This window comes from Morone saxatilis, unplaced genomic scaffold (genome assembly GCF_004916995.1).
Source record: "Morone saxatilis isolate NCDOM2014 unplaced genomic scaffold, NCSU_SB_2.0 Contig9, whole genome shotgun sequence".
NCBI classification, from domain to species: Eukaryota; Metazoa; Chordata; class Actinopteri; family Moronidae; genus Morone; species Morone saxatilis.
The window spans coordinates 1,722,597-1,741,317 of record NW_023340268.1 but is presented as its reverse complement, the minus strand read 5'-3'; the positions used below and the strand labels follow the sequence as shown (position 1 = coordinate 1,741,317).

Genomic DNA, 18,721 nt, shown 5'->3' with positions numbered 1-18,721 from the left:
CGAGATATGACTTGTTCAAATAGGAAGGGCACACTTTGGACCATCTGTCGTCAAAGGCATCCTTGGTGTTTCATTCAATCGTACAAAGTGATGGAAGTAATTAAGAAGAAGTTTAAACTCTGCTTACTTCTTCATTTCCGCACACCTGGTCAGTCTGTGCATGAAGTGGCTGTGAAAGTTACAGAACTTGTTGGATACAGCCGACACCAGCTCCAACATTGGAAAGGTGTCGGGGGACTCCAATGGATTAAACTGGCAGGGTGGCTGACAGCTCTGTGAACTTCTGTCAGATTTCAACCGTCCCAGTTAAGTGTGGATTTCCTTTGGCAGTTCAGAGGAAAATTAAAATGATAAAAAGCAGATGGTTTCAAAATATTGTCTGTCAGGAGTTAAGATTCAGTCTGTACTAAACTTTAAGTTCCTGTGAGATTCTGTGATTTGGAAAATCACAGAGATCACTTAACAGCACTCAGACCTGAGAAGCCTTGGCTCTTTTAATGATTATTTCACATTTCACCCAAAACATGCCAATTTGAGTGCTTGAATTTCAAACTAAACCCTAAAAAAGTCATTAAAATCGGCTGTAAATCAATTTCTGTTATTGTTAGAACACTTAAAAGACAATAAAATCCTTCATTAGTCATGTTGCATTTTCTCTCTGTCACTGTGTGGGTTTCATCAAAGCGTTTTCCTCTTTGTGTTTTTGCAGCCGCTGCTCTGGGGAACCTGGTTTCAGATTTGGCAGGTCTTGGGTAAGCAGCTTTATAAACAGTCTCTAAGGCTTCAGTTTTATTTTTGAGGGATCAGCTTTTATTTTGAGGAAAATGTTTAAAGTCTATTGAAGACAGGTGAAGGTTAGAACAGTTCACGGTACAGTCAGTGTTTGCTGCATTTTTAAATGGAAATAGTGAATGATAGGTGAAAGTTTAATTGTGTGGTATTGTTTGCTGTTTGTGATCTTTTTTTAATTTATTTTTTGCTTCCTGCAGTTTACTCATACATGCTATTAGTATATTTTGGTGTGTTTCATTTTATTCTTAGGAGCACCTAGCAGTGTTTTATACATTCAAACTGAATACATTTGTTAAGTTATACTTTTTTGATTAGGAAAGTTAGATAAAGCAAACAGACATACACAATAGGATGGTAAGTGATTGTTAATATAGCACAAAAATCTATTTACACACGTGTGCATGTAGTCTTGCAGGTTATGTGGAGGCTCTGGCTTCCAAACTGGGGATGCAGGGTCCAGATCTGACGCCCAAACAGGCGGACATGTGGCAGACCAGGGTCAGCTCTCACATGGTGAGATTTTAATCTTTTCTGAGCAATTTATTTCTTTTTATTATATAGCCAATAGGAGGGAGATGGCAAATGACAACATCGGTCCCCAGCTGAAGTCAAACAGCTGATGTCGCAGTTTGTAGTCGGTGCCCTCTAGGCAACCAGGGTGCTTTTATGTGTGCCAAATGTTTAATATCTCCAGTAGCAGTTAACAGATACCATTAACAACAAGCAGCCTTCAGCCATATTTCTTAGGCATGAAACTATAGGAAACTGGAGCAGGAAGCTGCTGTTGGAGGAGGCACATCAGAGAAAATGTATAATAATGAGTATCCAATCAAAGGAAGCAGAGAGATGGTCATTATCAGCAATCTGCATAAAGTACTGTAACATCAAATGTATGAAAAGCAGATCTGGAGATTACAGCTTAACAGGAGGCAGCACCTGCAACTTATGAGCTAAAACTATCCCAGTGTCATCTGAAGTATGCATTTTGCCTCAGAAAACACATCAAAACACTTGTTCCAGCATCATTCCAAAATATGTTTCAGAAGGTTTGTGTCTCCTCTGTATCACTGCCATCCAGGACCCTAACAGGCTGCTCTTCCCAACCTGACTGCAGCAGTTGCTTTATTGCCCAGAGCATGATGATTTGATTTCCTGTCCTCCTCCTGCAGGGTAAAGCCATCGGAGTGTCCATCGGCTGTATTCTGGGGATGTTCCCGCTGTTTTTTCTGGGTGACGATGATGAGAAGGAGAAAGAAGCAGAAACCTGTGACACAGCGTCACATTCTTCCTAACAAGCTATTACAGCTACACAACACAGTGACACCTACAGACTGGATACTGCTGATGTCAGAACAAAGTATTTGCCGTTGGCTGTTTCTCTGTCCTCTGCTCAGGCAGCGTTCACACTCCCTCACTCTCCAAACCCTCTACAGCCGTCTGTGTAAACTTCACTGGCTGATGATGATATTTAGCTCCACCACTTCCTCTGAAGCACCGAGCGGTGGTATTTTCACACTGCCTGCTCTCCATCAAGGCACGCCGTCTGTTAATTCAATATGTCAATTTAATTGGAGGTCTCATTAAAAGTTTTGTCGAGGGATGGGCGCAGGAGGAATCTCATCAGTTATGATTTTATCATCCAATCATTCTGTTTGCTTCTGGTTTTATCATTGAGATGTTTATCTGACATTTCGACACGTCATTTACCATTAGCACAAGTCAGGAACGGTTAATAAAGTTTGCAGACTGACTCAATCATGTCAGTTGCACAGCAAAATCTATTAATATTGTTCATTTAGAAGGAGCAATGCACCTGGATTTACACTGAGGTGCGTCAGTGTAATGTCGCCAGGGTTAGCTCAACAGCTCAGTTGCTCCGATGGTCTCTGCACAACTAAAACCTGACAAATGGATGAAAAATAAATCGAGTTTAAAACACTATAAATGATTCAAAGTTAATCTATAAAGCTTTTAATATCCATAAATATATATCTTAAATTTTTTTAACATGAGCTACAATTTGCCACTGTTGGTCATACCAGACCAAATAAGGCTGCGGCAACAAATATAAATCGTAATGTAAACTAATGTAACAAAAACACAATGATTCTTCTATTCAGGTCATTATACACTAATGAAAACACACCTATTAATACTAAATTCCATTTCTGCTTACAGATCCTCCTAAATGTTACACATGGGACCTTTTTTAAGCAAGACTGATTTCATCCTGGACTTCCAGCACCTCTGTACTCACTATACTCATCCTCATCAGAATGTCTTCCAGGAGAGACTCCATATTTTAACAATATCGCGTCTCTTCCGTCTCTATTACAACCGCCTTCAAGTGTGGCTGTTTACAACAACTATAAGTACTCTTGATTTCAAGCAGAACTCTGTCAGACACAGGAATGAAGCCACTTGTTTGACTGACAGTTTAATCCTTTAATTACACATGTTGCCAGCAAATAGAAGAGCTGCACCGATCTGATAAGCTGGATCGGTATCAGCCCCCGTTACAGGCCAGACGAGGGGAAATAGTTGGTACAACCCTAATGAAAGCATAACCTTACTGGTGCTTTTCCTCTCTTGCCTTTAATCAGTATTTTGCATGTTTTAAACCATCTAGTTGGCCACGTTTAAACATCTGCTACGGCTCAGACATCGGTTATTAATTAGAGGAATCGATGGCGTTGAGGCTAAATTATTCTTATAAATGAGGTGATTTGGTTGCCAGTTGAAACCAGTCTTGAACTTCCATCTTAAGTTGTGAGACTGCACAGAAGCCTGTTGCGAACGCTGCCTGAGTAGCTTCCGAGATCGGACGAGCTCACCCGTCTCAACACCGTCAGACAACAGCTGTGATTTGGATTCTTCCTCTTTGTAAATGTCAGCCTCTGCTGCAGGGTATTAAACATCCTCTTCTTTCCCACAGAGGACTCCAGAAATCCAATTTCACTGTTTACCAACCAGCAGTATAGAAACTTCCAGGTGAGACCGGTGGTTGTTTCCCATCCCGACAGTAGAAACTCAAACTGTACGTACTCCCCAACTGTTCACGCAGTTGGAACACTATTTCAGCTTGAATGTCTTTTCTTTCTTTTTTTTTTTAAAATTCAAGTTAATTGAAAGAACAGCACATGATTTAAATTTGGTTATTTTTCTTCAGCAGATACTTTATACATTTAAACACTATTGTGTGAAACTATGTTTCTTGTAACTTCAGCTGAAACTGAGCAGAGACAAATATACAGTCTCTGCACTCCGGCAGTTAGGGTGTTGTGCATCTTTAAACTTTTACCAAAAAAAAAAAAAGTGTAAATACAAAGAAAAGGAACAGTGTCACTGCTACCTCGGTGGGAATATTTTAGGTGTTTTGCATGAAGAACCGATGTAGCTCTATAATCAGACTCTTTATTTCCATATCAGATGGTTTTTAATATGCTGGAATGTCCTCAGATGTTGAGTACGGGTTGATGAACGAAGGAGGCGCTATCTGGAAAACTTTACACGGATGTTTGCTTTCCAAGCTCTTTCTGTATTTCTGTGTTTTTCTGTCTGCACCATCTTCTTTTCTCTTTTTCACTGCTTTCTCTCTCATAGACACTTGACTTAAATCCAGCCGTCTGTGTAATTACTTTTTTAGCTCGTGTTTCATCAGACTTGAAGCTCCAGATTGTTGGGATTTGCCACATAAAGTGGAGTCCTAAACAGTTTATGCCATGACAAGTTCAGTTCAGTAGTTTTCAGTGATCTCTGTGACTGTGACTCCTTCTCTCTTTCTCTCCTCCTTAATCTTTCTCTTTCTCTCTCTAACACTGTTTTTTGTGATTGTTGTGAATCCAGTTGATCCTTTTCACCTGTTGAATCACTGGCTGCATCCTGAATCACTCCCTATTTACTACGTATTTAAGTGTCCAAATTAGGGTTGCAACGTAAAACCCAAAGATGTTCAATTTAAAATCAAATAGTAAATATAAGTATAGTAATATAGTAAATTGTAACATTTTTGGGAACTTTGGAACTGGATAATTTTTTTGTTTTTTGCTTGAAATGCTTCAGTTACACAAATTTAATTTGTTCTCTAGAGTAAGTAATTAGCTAAACATTTCTGTGCTAGTCTGAGTTCTCCACATTTATGTACTTTATAGTGCTCTCAAACAATCCCATAATGCAACGAAAAGTGTTTATAGCACTTCTTCCTGCTAACAATCCCAGCAATATGTCACTTTTATCTGACTCCAATTAGAAAATGGACTTATTGTTACTGCCTTTTATCAACAGGATTAGGGATTTGTACCTACAACAAGCTAATGAATGAGGAGAGAATGGCTGCCGTTAATTAACCTTCATAGTTAAATAATAAAGTAAGGTTACATTGTTACACAAAGGTTGACAATAATTAAATGTTTACTCGAGGGACCTCTAAATATTAGTGCCTTTTGTCATCTTCAAATCTCTGCACCTGCAAAAACGTATGAGCTCTGATATTATATGATATCAGTGCGTTTCTACCAGAGACGCTGTGGAGTGTCTGTTATAAAGGGGAGAGTGAGTGAGGGAGTGATTTCAGACGCAGCCACTGGAGCACACATCCACCAATAACACAACTGGTTTCCACACTTTATTTTCTACAAAGGTCATAATATATAATGGAAGGAGAACTGAGTTATTGAAAATTGCCAAAAACCATTGTAATAAAGATTGATTGAGCTGGTTTAAACCCTGCTGTTATTTAACAGATTGTGATATTTGCTGCAGGGATGATAGATGTTCATTATAGAGGGACAGGGACACTGAGCTCAGATCCTCCTCACGTCCTCCGATCAAAGGGAATTAAAGGCTTGAAAAAACAGCCAAACCTCCGAGTTCAGACCGACTGGTGTCTGACTGTTTAAACAATATTTTAATGAGTGTTTGGACTTGGCTGCAGAAGACATTTAGGTTTGTGACTGGATTAACTGTAAAAGCCTCGAGGGATTTCTCTTTTGTCTCATTAGAAGAGAAATTTCTCATGGAGAGCAATATACCATCTGTTTGAATAATGTCTTTAAGTTCTCACTAATTAAGTAATAACAAATGATATGTTTTTAGGATGCTGTTTATTACCGTGGACGACTTGTATGTTTTTGTATCATCTCATGTTTGTGTATTTTTTCTAAGAGGATGATGGTTTTCTTCTGGCTTGTGTGGTGAGCAGATTTTTACGTTTTATTTCCCTCCACTCTCGATGATATTTTGCATAATTTCATTCTCTGAAGAAAACAAATGAGAGTATATGAAGCGTATGAACTAAAGTATGTAATCTCTAGACGTCTGTGTTGTGCTGCCATCTTGTGGACAGTCTGAAAACAGCAGCAGCAGCTGTTGCGCACTGATACATGTATGTACTATAAAACCAGTGATGTCGAAGGATTGAATATGCAGTATGCATTTTGCAATATAATGTGCAATTTAAAATAAGATAATAAATTTGGGAGTGTTTACCTCTGGCTCTGCTGTACTCTGAAGATTTGTTCTTGTCTTCTCGTTCCTCACTGACAGCTGAAGCGCTCATGAGCAAGGCAGTAGAGCTCCAGTCGCTCCTGAGTAAGGAATGCTGAGGTTGTTCTGATCCAAGGTCAGATTGTGTGCTGAACAGTGGTGGGATGTAAGTGCATTCACTCAAGTACTGTTCTTATGTGCAGTTTGAAGTATTTCCATTCTACACTACTTCTACTCCACTACATTCATCTGACCGCTTTAGTCGGTAGTTATGTTTTACATAGAAAATAATAAATATGTTCATATGATATAATGCATGTAATATAGTACTATACTAAAACGCATCAGTATCACATAAAGGTATATTGTTATATCGAGATATTTTCACGTTATTATGACATACAAACTCATATAACAAGACACTATTGTTATAATAATATACTATTTATCATGTTATAATGTGATTAGTGGTGTAACTTATTTTTCTAATGTGAAACTCATGTTTGAAATTGTGCTGAAAATGTATAAATTGAGGAATATGGCTCATTTACATGATTTGATTAAGTTCTGCTTCACGCTTAGGTTGAGATGTGGTGAGATTTAGTTGTTACTGAGCGCGGTGGATGACACTGATCAGGATTTTAAAATGTGTGGGCCTGTACAGAAGGAAGAATGAGTTTGAGCCTCAGGGGCAGTGTCATTTCTCATTGAACAGCCCCATGTTATAACAATAAAGTTATAACATGAAATATTTCACGTTCTAACAAAAGATTCTTGTTTGTACGTCGTAATAACGTGAAATTATCTTGTTATAACAAACTTTTCACGTTATAATGTGATACTTACAATATAATATTCTATAATATAAGATTGTGAAAGGAGCCATTTTGCGAATGAGAAAACTTGGAGGAACTTTTATCTTGTGTTGGCGGCTCCTCCACTGCCTTGTTTCATTGATTTCAATGGGAAGCCGACCTACACTGTGGTGGCTGACATTAAGAATAACTTCACAGAATAGCCAATCTTCTCCCTCGTGGTCTTGTGTGTTTATGTAAGACCTATAGAGGCTTCAGTATTAAACTGAGACTCTTTCATAACCAGTTAAAAACTCCCTGTAGTAAGTTTAAATACATTTAGTGGATTATACACTTTACAGCAGGTTTTAATTTAGAATATAACAGAAAGAATACAGTGAAAATATGAGTCATTTTAAGTATTAAATAACTTTATTAAGGGACAATCAAACATTCTTTCAGCTATTGGACCAAAGTTGATCAGTAATCAATATTACCAATCCTAAACTCACAGTCAGACTAAATATTTCCTACTATAGTCTGGTGACAGCTGAGAAAATGAAACAGTGATCTAAAATATGTGTCAGTGGTATCGTAGACAGTAAGAAAACACAAAGCACAGGTGTCGTTAGTCATCGGATGCACATCGTATGCTACGATTTTATTATTTAGCCAAAACAGCTGGTATACATAGAAAATAGGAGACAGTTAGTATTCAGGAACATAAAAACAAAGTACAGGATTCTCAGGAGCCGGAGGTAAAGAAACCCGTCAGCCCACAAATAAAAATAAAAAACAGGTTGCCATTACTTCTAGTACCACAGACAGGACTAATAGAGAAGTCTGATACCCTCTGGGTAATGAAGTTAAAGTGCCCCTCTTATACACTTAAAAATGTACTTAAAAACTGTTTTATGGTCGTTTTTCAGCAAGAATCCTCAAACGTTCAGGAGCAAATATGACTGAAATTAGATGGAAAGTCCGTCTGTCCACTTAGCTTTAACTGTGATGTGTTCAAGGCTGGTGGGAAATTTCACTGTCTGAGTTGACGATTTTACATTCATGTGCTGTTTTGATAAAAAATCAAATAAAAACAAAGGAAACTTTATTAGTATGTCAGCTAGAAATTACAAAAAAGTCACTTAATCACGTAAGTCATGTGAGCATGAGTCATTAATATAGTTAGTGCTGAATATTCGACTATATGTTTGTCTCTGTTGCATTGATAAATAATTATATATTTTATATAATATCAGGATCAGGGCAAGTTCTTCCAAAAGCAGATTATTCATTCATGTTTCCCTGGTGTCTGATGTAAATTTCCAACCTTTTGGCCATACACACACAGAGGAACAAATGGAAAACATAACCTTATTAGAATCTTATCAGAAGGGCAATTAATTAGAGAATTGCATCATCATCACATATTAACATTTTTGTATCTTTGGGGCATTAATACTGCACTTTTTTTTTTTTTTTTTTGCTACTAGACTCCAAACTCTCTGTGGCTCTCAGATTTTAATAACATTTGTCTTGACTGTGGGAAAAGTAGGTAATGAAATATAAGAAATGAAAAACTTAATTCTTGCCCTGGTCCAGAACTGTAATAAAATCCTGTACAGTATGACAGTAGTGAATGGCAATGTTTAGAAAGTTGGACATTTCAATCAGTCAGTGGCTTATAAAAGTTGTTTAAGAGGTTGAAAATGCAATCTGACGAGATGATAGGAAATGTGTGAAAAAGAATGTCAGGAGGGTGCAAACTAACAAATATAAACCAAAATGAGACATTTTTGGGTCATAAAATCATGTTTTTGTTACTGTGCATCCAGCTGCCATCAGTTACCTACCATTCAGTGTGAAATGTATAATGTGGACAACCAGTAAGATGATACTGTATGTAGTATGAGTCTGGGATCAGGGCTACATTCATTCCAAATGAGATATATTCCCTACTTTAAACTTACTCCCTTACTTTAGAGAAAAGTGTCATTGTAATGTGGAGAGAAAGTAGTTGCATCAAGTGACAATTTTATCCAGATAGGTAATATTTACCTCTGAAAGGCAGATTCTGAAACAATTTCAGAAGTAAGAGAAAGAAAAGCAGGGCATCATTTAGCATATACTGTAGGAAATTTGGCAACTTGTCTCAAATTAAGGACTGAACATTAAAGTACGGGGACACACTGACAGCTGACCTTACTTACAGCTCAGAGACAAAAATGGCCTCCACACACACTGAGGACTGATGATTTCTGATCTAACTTGGATCTAGAATGATATTATTTTACCTATGTATTGTGTAATGTTTGCCATAATGATTTTCTGTGATTCCTGATAATCACTTGTCCAATCCTCAGTGTGTGTGTGTTAGCGTCACTCAGATCTTGATAACACAGTTACTGAGTCTTCACAGGCTCGAACATTCAGCTTCATACGCTTGTTATCGCATCAGCTACACGATTGTATTCGTTAACCTGCACTTAAAAATGAACAGGGTGAAAACAGATATAAAACCGACAGGCTTCAGTCATCATACAGGGAGTCAAACTGCTGTCACACAGAATATGAAACATTAATGATCCCTGTAGGGAAATATAAGATGACGGACAGCATCTAAAATGCACTCTGGTCCGGTAGAGACAGACCAACTGAGGGGGAAAAAGTAGTTCCAGTAGAAAAAAAGCAGACTATTAAATCTTATGTTCAACAAAAAAAAAACAACATGCATATTAAATATATTTGTTAATACGTTTTATATGCTCAACAGGACATTTGGGAGTTTAGACATATTTAAAGTCACAAATAAAAAGGATGAAAACATTAAAATGAATAAATACATAAATAATTTGACTTTTAATGACACTCTATTAAAGTATTTAGTAGCAACAGGGAAGTTATGTCTATTTCAGCTGGTTACGCTAATTTACCCGCTAACACGTTTAGAGTTTTAGCTCATCGGGCTATTTGACATTTAGAAATTACAAGCTTTTACAGGTTTATATATTTGTTGCAGTCGTACATGAACATCAGTGCACAGCGGGATACGCTTGTGTTCTGTTGTAACCACAGCTAAAAGAGGATTTTCAGTTGGGTCCATAATGGAGGTCTATTAGAGATTTAGCTCTCTGCTAGCTGAAAACACCAAAGTGTCTGTAGAAATGTTCAAATTGAGACAAATTGGATGTATGTTAATGCTAACTTCTGAATTTTACATTAGTTAATGGCCAAGTTAGATTCATTTAAACAAAATATTTGATATTTAGCTAACAATTAGCAATGTCTTTGTCTATAGTGGAGATTTGGCTTAAATGACTTCTTGTAAAGTGTCTGTAGAAATATTCTGTAAAATCTTCCTGAATTTGATTTGTTCTTATGCTACAATGATAGTGTCTGAATTTTGCATTAGCTAAAGGACAAATTAGATGATTTTAAACAAGATACTGAGTAATACTTTATATGGATAGTCCGCCTACTTCAGCAGCTTATTAGTTGAGATTCATCAACCGTTTTCTGATATTAAGCCACTGTGGTTCAGGTTTGGTTAGGTTTAGACACAAAAAACATTTTGGTTAGAATATGTTCATCAATTGTCACATATATAGATAATGTGTCAAACATCTACAGATAAAACAAAAAAGTTTAAATGTTTATCTATCACTAGGTGGACTATCCAAATAAAGTGTTACCAAACAGTGAGCTAACAATTAGAGATTTACTTAAATGTGTTTAAGTAACTTGTCAAGCGACTGTAGAAAATATTCAGTAACATTCTCAAACAAACAAAAAAATAGAAAATTAGATTTGTTCTTGTGCTACAATGCTAGCTTCTACTAAGAGCTGTACATTAGCTTGTGTCCAATTTATGAATTTAACATAACAATTGGTTAGCTATCAAAAATATGACCTGAAACTTGAAATGTTCTTTGAATTCTGTTGACCAATATGCATATTAAGGAATGTAATCAGCTGAAATCACGCTAGAGAGCTGAAGACCTCCAACATGGCTGCCAGACGGTGTTTAAACCACCTGAAAAACGCTCTATATACTGGACATTTGGTATTTGATGGCTAGTAAGCACAGACAGATTAGGACTAAAGCAAGCTATTTTCCAGACCAGATACCCGTTTTCTTTTTCCAAATGTTCACTTTATAGTGGCTTCTTGGTCATTTTCCATTTACATACTGGGACAGTGAAGTAGCAGTCTCTTGGTTGTCATTGTAGTAGGGGTAATACTAAAAAATATGCTCATCATCAATTAATCTGCCACTTATTTTCTCAATCACTATGTCTAGAGAATGTCAAAATTGATATTGCTTGTCCAAAACCTAAAGAGATTGAGGTTCACATAAGACAAGGAATGGCAGCAAATGCTTGCATTTGAGAATCTGGAACCACTGAATGTTTAGTACATTAAAATAAAACCATTCAGATGTCTGCAGCAACACTGTCCCAATACTGAAGCTCTGACTCGTCCACAACCGTTTCCATCTGTGCCAACTAAATACAACTCACCATCAGCACGCTGGCTTCACTACAACAGACCGATACACGATTCCACATTACTCCAATTACTATAGCTAAGTAGTAACACGGAACCTGTAGTAACAACCTCTATTACTACCATGGACTTGGAAGTGTATGCTAACACACTGTGTACAGTTGCTATATAGTTGGTAGATTAGCAACATGTTAAAAAGTTGAACAAAGGACGGAGGGGCTGGTGAACCTGGAGGCCAACAAAGTCACAGACAGGTCTGTCTGCAGTAATTAACAGCTATAATACCGGTCTTTGAGTCCATTTAAAGAAAATAAATGCTGTAAAAAATAATGCAGAAATAAAAAACAAATTACAAAAAGAGCAAATATGACCCACTATCAAACATACTCCCTATAATACCTTTTGATTTTCAGTTAAAAGACTCAAAGACAGGACATTGTTTTGTAGAGCAGACTGAATCTAGCAAGTTGTTGGCATCCGCAGTTCCTGATCCACTACTGCTGATCCACTGCTGGGACATGGGCTTAACTTGTTTTATAAAGCCAGAATGATTTGTTTATACTGGGGGGGGGGACTTTAAGAACATGCAGGTCAATCTACTGTATGTGGTATTAATAACTGTAACAACTAAAAGTTTAGTTGTGAATGGTTACACGGCACTCTTCAATATGCTACCCTACGTATACAAATACTCGTTCAGTTTGTGTTCTTTCTGTCTGTCTTTATCATCAAACACCCTAGCTATGTTTTTACAGAAAACAAAATCCAGCAATTAAATTATATTTAAGTTAAATTCAGCACACAGGCTTTTGGCACCTTTTAATGGAAATGGGAGACTACGGGGGCGTAAAAGGACCGTATGACCAACAAAACGTACAAACACATCAAAATATAAATATGTACATACAAATAATGATTTGATCTTTCGAAAATCATCCCTTCCAGTTCATTCTCACCTCTTCCAGAACTTTTCCCTACATCATCTACCGTCTCTTAATCCCAATACTACACGCATTAACATTTACTTAATGTTTCATTTAAGTAATTTCTGCTACAAGAATGACCTCGTACATCTCGCTATTGTTCAACAAGGATGTCCTTTCGCATTTTCTCTCTTATTTATATATATATACTAAAGTTGCCCAGGGGGAAATGATCTCGGATCAGCATCTGTGTTCCCAGTAGTATCTTCAGTGGGGAACTCAACTGGAATTAGCCAAGTGCGATACTGATAGTTGCAACCTGCAAGAGGCCACAGGTTGTTTTTGTTAAAGGAGAGAAGTGCTTCAGTCAGTTTCCCAAGCTAGAAAAATGAGTCTACTGGCAGGATTTAGATTCTCCTTCAACACTTTTCAAACAAGAAACGTCTCCCTTTTGCCCACATTTGTTTGAATTCAGAAACTCAAAAACCTTCATTTAAATTTGGCATTTCTGTAATGAACTCACTGCACCACGATCAAATATCTTCAAAGTTTTGTTAAAACAATTTAAAAACTGATCCTTGTTCAGACTCTCCGGGCAACTTCCTCCTATCCTCGGCGTCCATTAGACGTCATAGCTCCCGTTTGCATTTGCTTAACCATTTTGTGTCCCCTTTTTTTTTGGCTGAAATTCAACCAGGGACGCAAAATGGCTCAAGTCAAACCAACCCTTCTAGTCTCAGTGAATACTTGGCGCCGAACGGTCGTTGGTCATCGCCCTCTTGAGCCTGACGCCTCGTCGGATAGCCACCAGGAAGTCCTCCACCTCGCCATATTCTGTCTCCTCCAGGAGCTCCGGGAGAGGCTGGCGCTCCCACTCTGACACCCGGCCACTGGGCTGCGGTGGCGGGGTGGGAGGATCCGACCCCTCGCCCTGGTGCTGGGTCTCCCAGGTGCCGGCCCTCTGTGATAATGGCCCGCTGTTGCCTGGTGACAAAGGGGTGGTCGGTGGGCTGAGCAGGGTTCGCTGTGCGTTGCCATCCTCTGACACCGCCCTGCTGGGGAAACTGGGATGTTCAGGCACAGTGGGGGTCTTGACTGGGATCATGGGGGGCTTGATGGGGATGGGGCCCAAGCTAAGGCCCCCAGAGGGCCGTCGCAGGTTGGGTTTGGAGGATGGTGTCCGTCGGATGGTGGCGACTCCCGGGGTGATTATGGCAGAGGGGTTGGAGGGCAACCCAGCAGTGGAGGCGGGACGCTTGGACTGGAACATACGGCGGTACGACTGACTGATGTCGCTGTTTCTGGGGATGGTGCAGGATTTATCGAAGTCTGAGGACTGCTGCGGCTCGCCTTCCTGATCCGCCCCCACAGAGTAGTAGTCACAGTCGGATACTGTTAGGAACAGAACAGTTTTATCACCCAGTTCTTCAGCACAACAACACATCAAACAGCGCGTCTACACAGGAGGCGTTCCAGTCCTTCGTGTCTGACAGAACAGATATGCTTTTATTTGAATCAATATAGCTGTCTACACAGGGCTCATAACAACTTGAAGCATATTTATACTCTTTTCTTCTGTTTTGTGCCTGTAACTACAGTGATTATGTGTTGGGCTCCGAGCGCTGCCAAAACACAGGGAACCTAAACTCATCCCCTGAATGCCTAGAATATAAGAGGATATCTGATCAGTTAATCACAGTCTAACGTGCCTTCTTCTTATTTGTTCCTATAATTCTGTGTCTTCTTCTCCCTGATGCTTTGCCATTGTTCCATTAGCTCCTTGTTTGTTTTAACTGTGTACTTTAATTTTTTTCCAGCTCTTCTAAATCAAGGAGGCCCATGAAGCTTTGGTGACCCAGAGGTTGGGAAACAGTTATGTTATTAATTCTATGAATCTTTATATAAAAGTATATTATAAAACATTTTTGATTTGTGTGTGTGTGTGTGTGTGTGTGTGTGTGTGTGTGTGTGTGTGTGTGTGTACACTCTGTGAGTGTGTGTTGTTGTACACCCTTTTGTGGAGTGTGTGTGTGTACACCCTGTGAGTGTGTGTACCCTGTGAGGGGATGGTGTCCTCGGAGCAGCAGGGTGTGTTGGTCTGGCTGCTGTAGCCGCTGGAGCCCTGCAGTGAGTCTCTGCTGGAGCCGTGGATGTCCAGCTGGAGGCCTCGGGCCAGCGCTCTGGCCAACTCCTCGTGGGCCTCCCTGTCCTCCTGCAGGGGTCAACGCACACACGCACACACATGACCAAAAGCTCTATCCAATTTAAACGCTGCCAGTAAGTCACATGACAATGTTGTCTGGCTTTCAATGGTCAGCGTGCACTGAAATCAACCAAATATAAAATCTGACCTTGTGTGAGGTCACATGGTGGCTTCCTTTAACCCCTTGTGGTTCCTCCCCTGGTGTGGTGATGTCAGCGCCCTGGTGGCTGCTGGGATCTGTAGTGTCTCTCCTGTCCTTGCTCCTCTTCAGGGTGTTGACCATTGACTGGTCATATGGGCCCGGTTTGGCCCAGTCCTGCACAGACATCATCCAAACAACGCAGCATCACACTCTGCTGCTTTTCTCAGTTACAGATCACTAGAAATTCTTTTTGACTGTTTGGTTTTGTAACTTTTGATGGGAATTTGTCATTAATTGTAACAATTTTTTAAAGAAATAATGAAAGACAGAATTAAAAAAACATAACACAGTTTAGGTTAATGTAGAAAACCAAGATTTTCACTACTGATTAATTAGTTATTTAGATGATTACATTCCTTTATTTTATAGAAATATCCCAAATTGGTACAGTATTGCCCAATTTTGATTCTAGGATTTCATACTGTATTAGTGTATACACAAGTATTTATTTTCGAACAATATCCATAACAGAACTAAGAACACTTTTGCATTTTGAAGCTGTACTCAGCAAATATTTGGGATTTTCTGGGCGTAGTAGCTTGTCAAATGAGGATTCAATTAATTTTCTGTCAGTTCAAAAATCTGACCACAAGTTTTTAATCAATTCTGAAATTTAAGCCAATAATGAAGGGCAGTGTTAACACTGGGTGAGAGAGAGGCAAGATTTGTGTCTGCAGTGTTGTTAGTGTTGTTTTAAGGTCTGACTGTGTGAATGAAGAGGCTGACAGTCAGATGATCTTGTAGTTTTTGTTTTCAAAGTGAGCAAAGAAAGAAAACACAATTAAAAAGGAGAGAAACACTGCAAGCAAAGGATGAAAGGACAGAAACATATCAAAAGAAAAGGGGAAAAGAGTGGAAGATGAAAGAAGGATAAAAAGAAGTGGAGGAGGAGGACGACATCGGGGAGGAGGAGGATCAAACCTTCCAGGACGGGACTCTGGATGACGGGATCACTCCGAGCCCCGTGGGGCTGCCGAGAGGCAGGAAGTCCCCTGACTGGCCGGAGCCTGAGCGAGACCACGGCCACGTGGGAGAAACGGACGAATAGGAGGGCGAGGAGATGGGAGAGGTGGTGGTGGAGGAGGAGGAGTAGGTGAAGTATGGAGGGTGGAGGTGGGTGTCCTGGGCCTGCAGTACCATTCCGTGCAGACAGAGGGCAGCGTGATGGTCAAAACCATTTGACAACTGAAGGTGAGTGAATGAGAAAAACAATTCAGAAATTAAAGATGGCGGTTGTGATGAAAACATAATGCACAGGAGTGGAAGTGGAGGCGCAACATGTAGCAGGAGGAGCTCAGCGACATTTTACAGATACGAATACGTGTAAAGTGATTGATTTTATGCCGGCCTCTGCTAGGGTTGGGTTCTGGTAGGCGGGATCTGAGTTTCCCCAATGATCTGTGTTTCATCTCTCCTCTGACTCTAAAACAGGAAGAGGATGACAACAAAGCGCTGATGCTTCAAAGCTCCATGTGGCTCCTTCACAACACAAACAACAACAGCAGACCAGAGTGTGTGAGGCTGGCTCCACTGAGCCCAAGAAACCCTTATGGACGCGTGTGTTTGGACGTGCAGATGTTCACCTGTTGTAGCCCAGAGCGGGGCTCGTTGTGTGAGGGTGAGGAAGAGGAGGAAGAGGAAGACTCCTCATTGACAGACTGAGAGGATAAAGGAGAGACACACGACTGCAGCAGAGCCATGCAGAGCGCGCACGCACAAAAAGAGGAAGCCATTGGCAGGATGTGAGAAAACAGACAAAAAGAGAGAAACAGTAGGCGTGTTATGTGTTAGTGATTAAAACATGATCTCAGTGTGAATAAAAGCAGCATCGTTGACCAGGCAGAGGCATTAGTAAGGAAAGGCATGAACAACAAACAGAGGAAGAAGAAGCCGTTGCAGCAGAAAGAAGAGATCAATGAAGCAGAAGCAGGTTCAGCAGGTGGAATGAGAAACGGTTGTCTCCAAAGTGCTCTACATCATAAACAATATACAGAATATCTGTAACAGTATCATCATTCAGTCGAGTTGTAATATGCTATAAATTATAATTAACTGTAGTTCTAACTTTAATTATGTCTCAATAAAGAGAAACTAAATAAAAGCCCAATCAGATTTTCTCTGTTTTTGTTATTTTGTGGAAATTGTTGGTTTGCAGAAGATAACACATGAGATGTTAGTGTTAGACTAGAGTTTAGGGTTAGAGTTAGACCAGGGTGTTGGTTAAGGGTTGGAGTTGGGCATGTAGTTGATAAATATGGTAAATCTCCAGTGAACGAAGGCAGGGTACTGTGATGTCCGTCCAAGTGTGTGTGAGGATCAATTTTAAAGTTAAGACATTTGGCAGATTTAGGACTAGGTTCTAGGATTCAGGTTTGGGTTACAGCCTGGGGGGTGCATAATGTCAATGAGAGTCCTCACAAGCATGTAAGTAGCCTCACGTGTGTGATCCTTCACAGGATTTGAGCACATCTTCCACCCTGGATTTATTTAACGAATGAATGAATATTTCTCATATCTCAGAACCGGGACAACTCTTGAATGTACACCTCGCCTACAGTATGTGCGGCTAATTTCCAACGGCTAATGGGTAAAATAGTTAGCATAACTAAAACTAAACTAAATTAAACTTTCTCCTTGATCCTTCATTGGTTTTCTGGCAATAAGTCTATTGCCAGAAAACCAATAGTCCTTTTTCACAGCATCCATTTCTACATGAAACAGTAAGGTAAACACAGGTGTTACCAACTTATTAAGGTTCCATTCAATTTAGTGTAGCAGAGCCTTTTCCAGTTCCTACATGCACAATAGCAGCACCCTGACTGTTACACCTGAATGGAACAGAACCTTAATTAGTGTCACTGATAACGCCCAAGTTTACCCTATTATTTTATGTCAAAATGGCTGCTGCGAAAAAGGTCTATTGATTATTTCATTCTTTTTTTAAAAGCAAAAAGTACATTTTCTGGTTCCAACTTCTGCAATGTGAGGATTTTTTTTCTTTGTTGTATATTGTTGTTAACTGAATATCTAAGGGGGTTTTGGACTGTCGGTCGCACAAAACAGGATGTGGCCAAGGACTCTGGGAAATGAAAGGATTGATTTTTTTAGATTGACCAATTCATGGACATAATTGTTAGTTCTAGCTCTGATTTGGGTGACCCTGTGTTTTCTCGCTGTGTCCCCACTCTGCCCCTGAACTACAGTGAAGGAAACCCTGCGGGGAATAAGCGAGGGTATGTCGCATGGCTGCATTAGACCTTGTGGCAGCAGAGGTGACTCAGCAAACACACACACACACACACACAGCAGCTTCGAGCTAATGAACGCACAGTATCCAAGCAACCTGAGGGATTGTCTGACCTCAGTGGTGGAAGAAGAGTGGATCAGAGTAACAGAGAGGAAGAGTGTGTGCACATTGTGTGTCAGTCAGCCGATAACTTCAAACACAGTTCTGGTGTTCTCCCTGAGCTCAGTCTCTGCTCATGCTCCTTACCTGCGAGGTTTCCGGAGGCATCGGTGAAGGGGATTTGGACTGGAAGGCATCCTGGGAGATGAAGCCAGAGTCGTGGGAGGAGACTGAGGAGAGACGGGCCGGCGTCTGCTGGGGGAGCACCGAGGAGGAAGAGGAGGAGGAGGCACGGTAACGGAAATGGGAGGTTGGGGAGTGGCAGTGTGAGCCGCTGGAGCGAGAGTCGCTGCTGTTCACACTGTTCAGGCTGCTGTGGGATGCAGAGAGGAGGAGAGGGCTCAGTTCAAGGTACAAAACGTCGGAGTGGACTCATTTTTATCTGTTCTGGTTTTTAGAGATTGGTCTCTGAGA

At 40.0% G+C, this 18,721-nt stretch overlaps 2 protein-coding genes across 2 annotated transcripts in view; one reads left to right on the top strand and one right to left on the bottom strand.

The window, feature by feature from the left end:
* The window catches only part of tmem65 (transmembrane protein 65), a 34,201-nt gene extending 27,917 nt beyond the window's left edge, over nucleotides 1-6,284 (top strand). Inside the window, exons 5-7 of the mRNA XM_035681228.1 lie at nucleotides 710-752; nucleotides 1,200-1,305; nucleotides 1,962-6,284. Of these exons, the coding sequence (XP_035537121.1) occupies nucleotides 710-752; nucleotides 1,200-1,305; nucleotides 1,962-2,084 (272 nt within the window). The 3' untranslated portion in view covers nucleotides 2,085-6,284. The remainder of the gene's footprint in view (nucleotides 1-709; nucleotides 753-1,199; nucleotides 1,306-1,961) is intronic.
* A 1,409-nt stretch (nucleotides 6,285-7,693) lies between these two features.
* LOC118342382 (protein MTSS 1-like) overlaps nucleotides 7,694-18,721 on the bottom strand; it is a gene marked incomplete in the record, with an annotated part of 59,313 nt that continues 48,285 nt past the window's right edge. Inside the window, 5 exon segments of the mRNA XM_035680895.1 lie at nucleotides 7,694-13,888; nucleotides 14,552-14,708; nucleotides 14,848-15,015; nucleotides 15,823-16,086; nucleotides 18,395-18,620. Coding sequence (XP_035536788.1) covers nucleotides 13,233-13,888; nucleotides 14,552-14,708; nucleotides 14,848-15,015; nucleotides 15,823-16,086; nucleotides 18,395-18,620 — 1,471 coding nt within the window.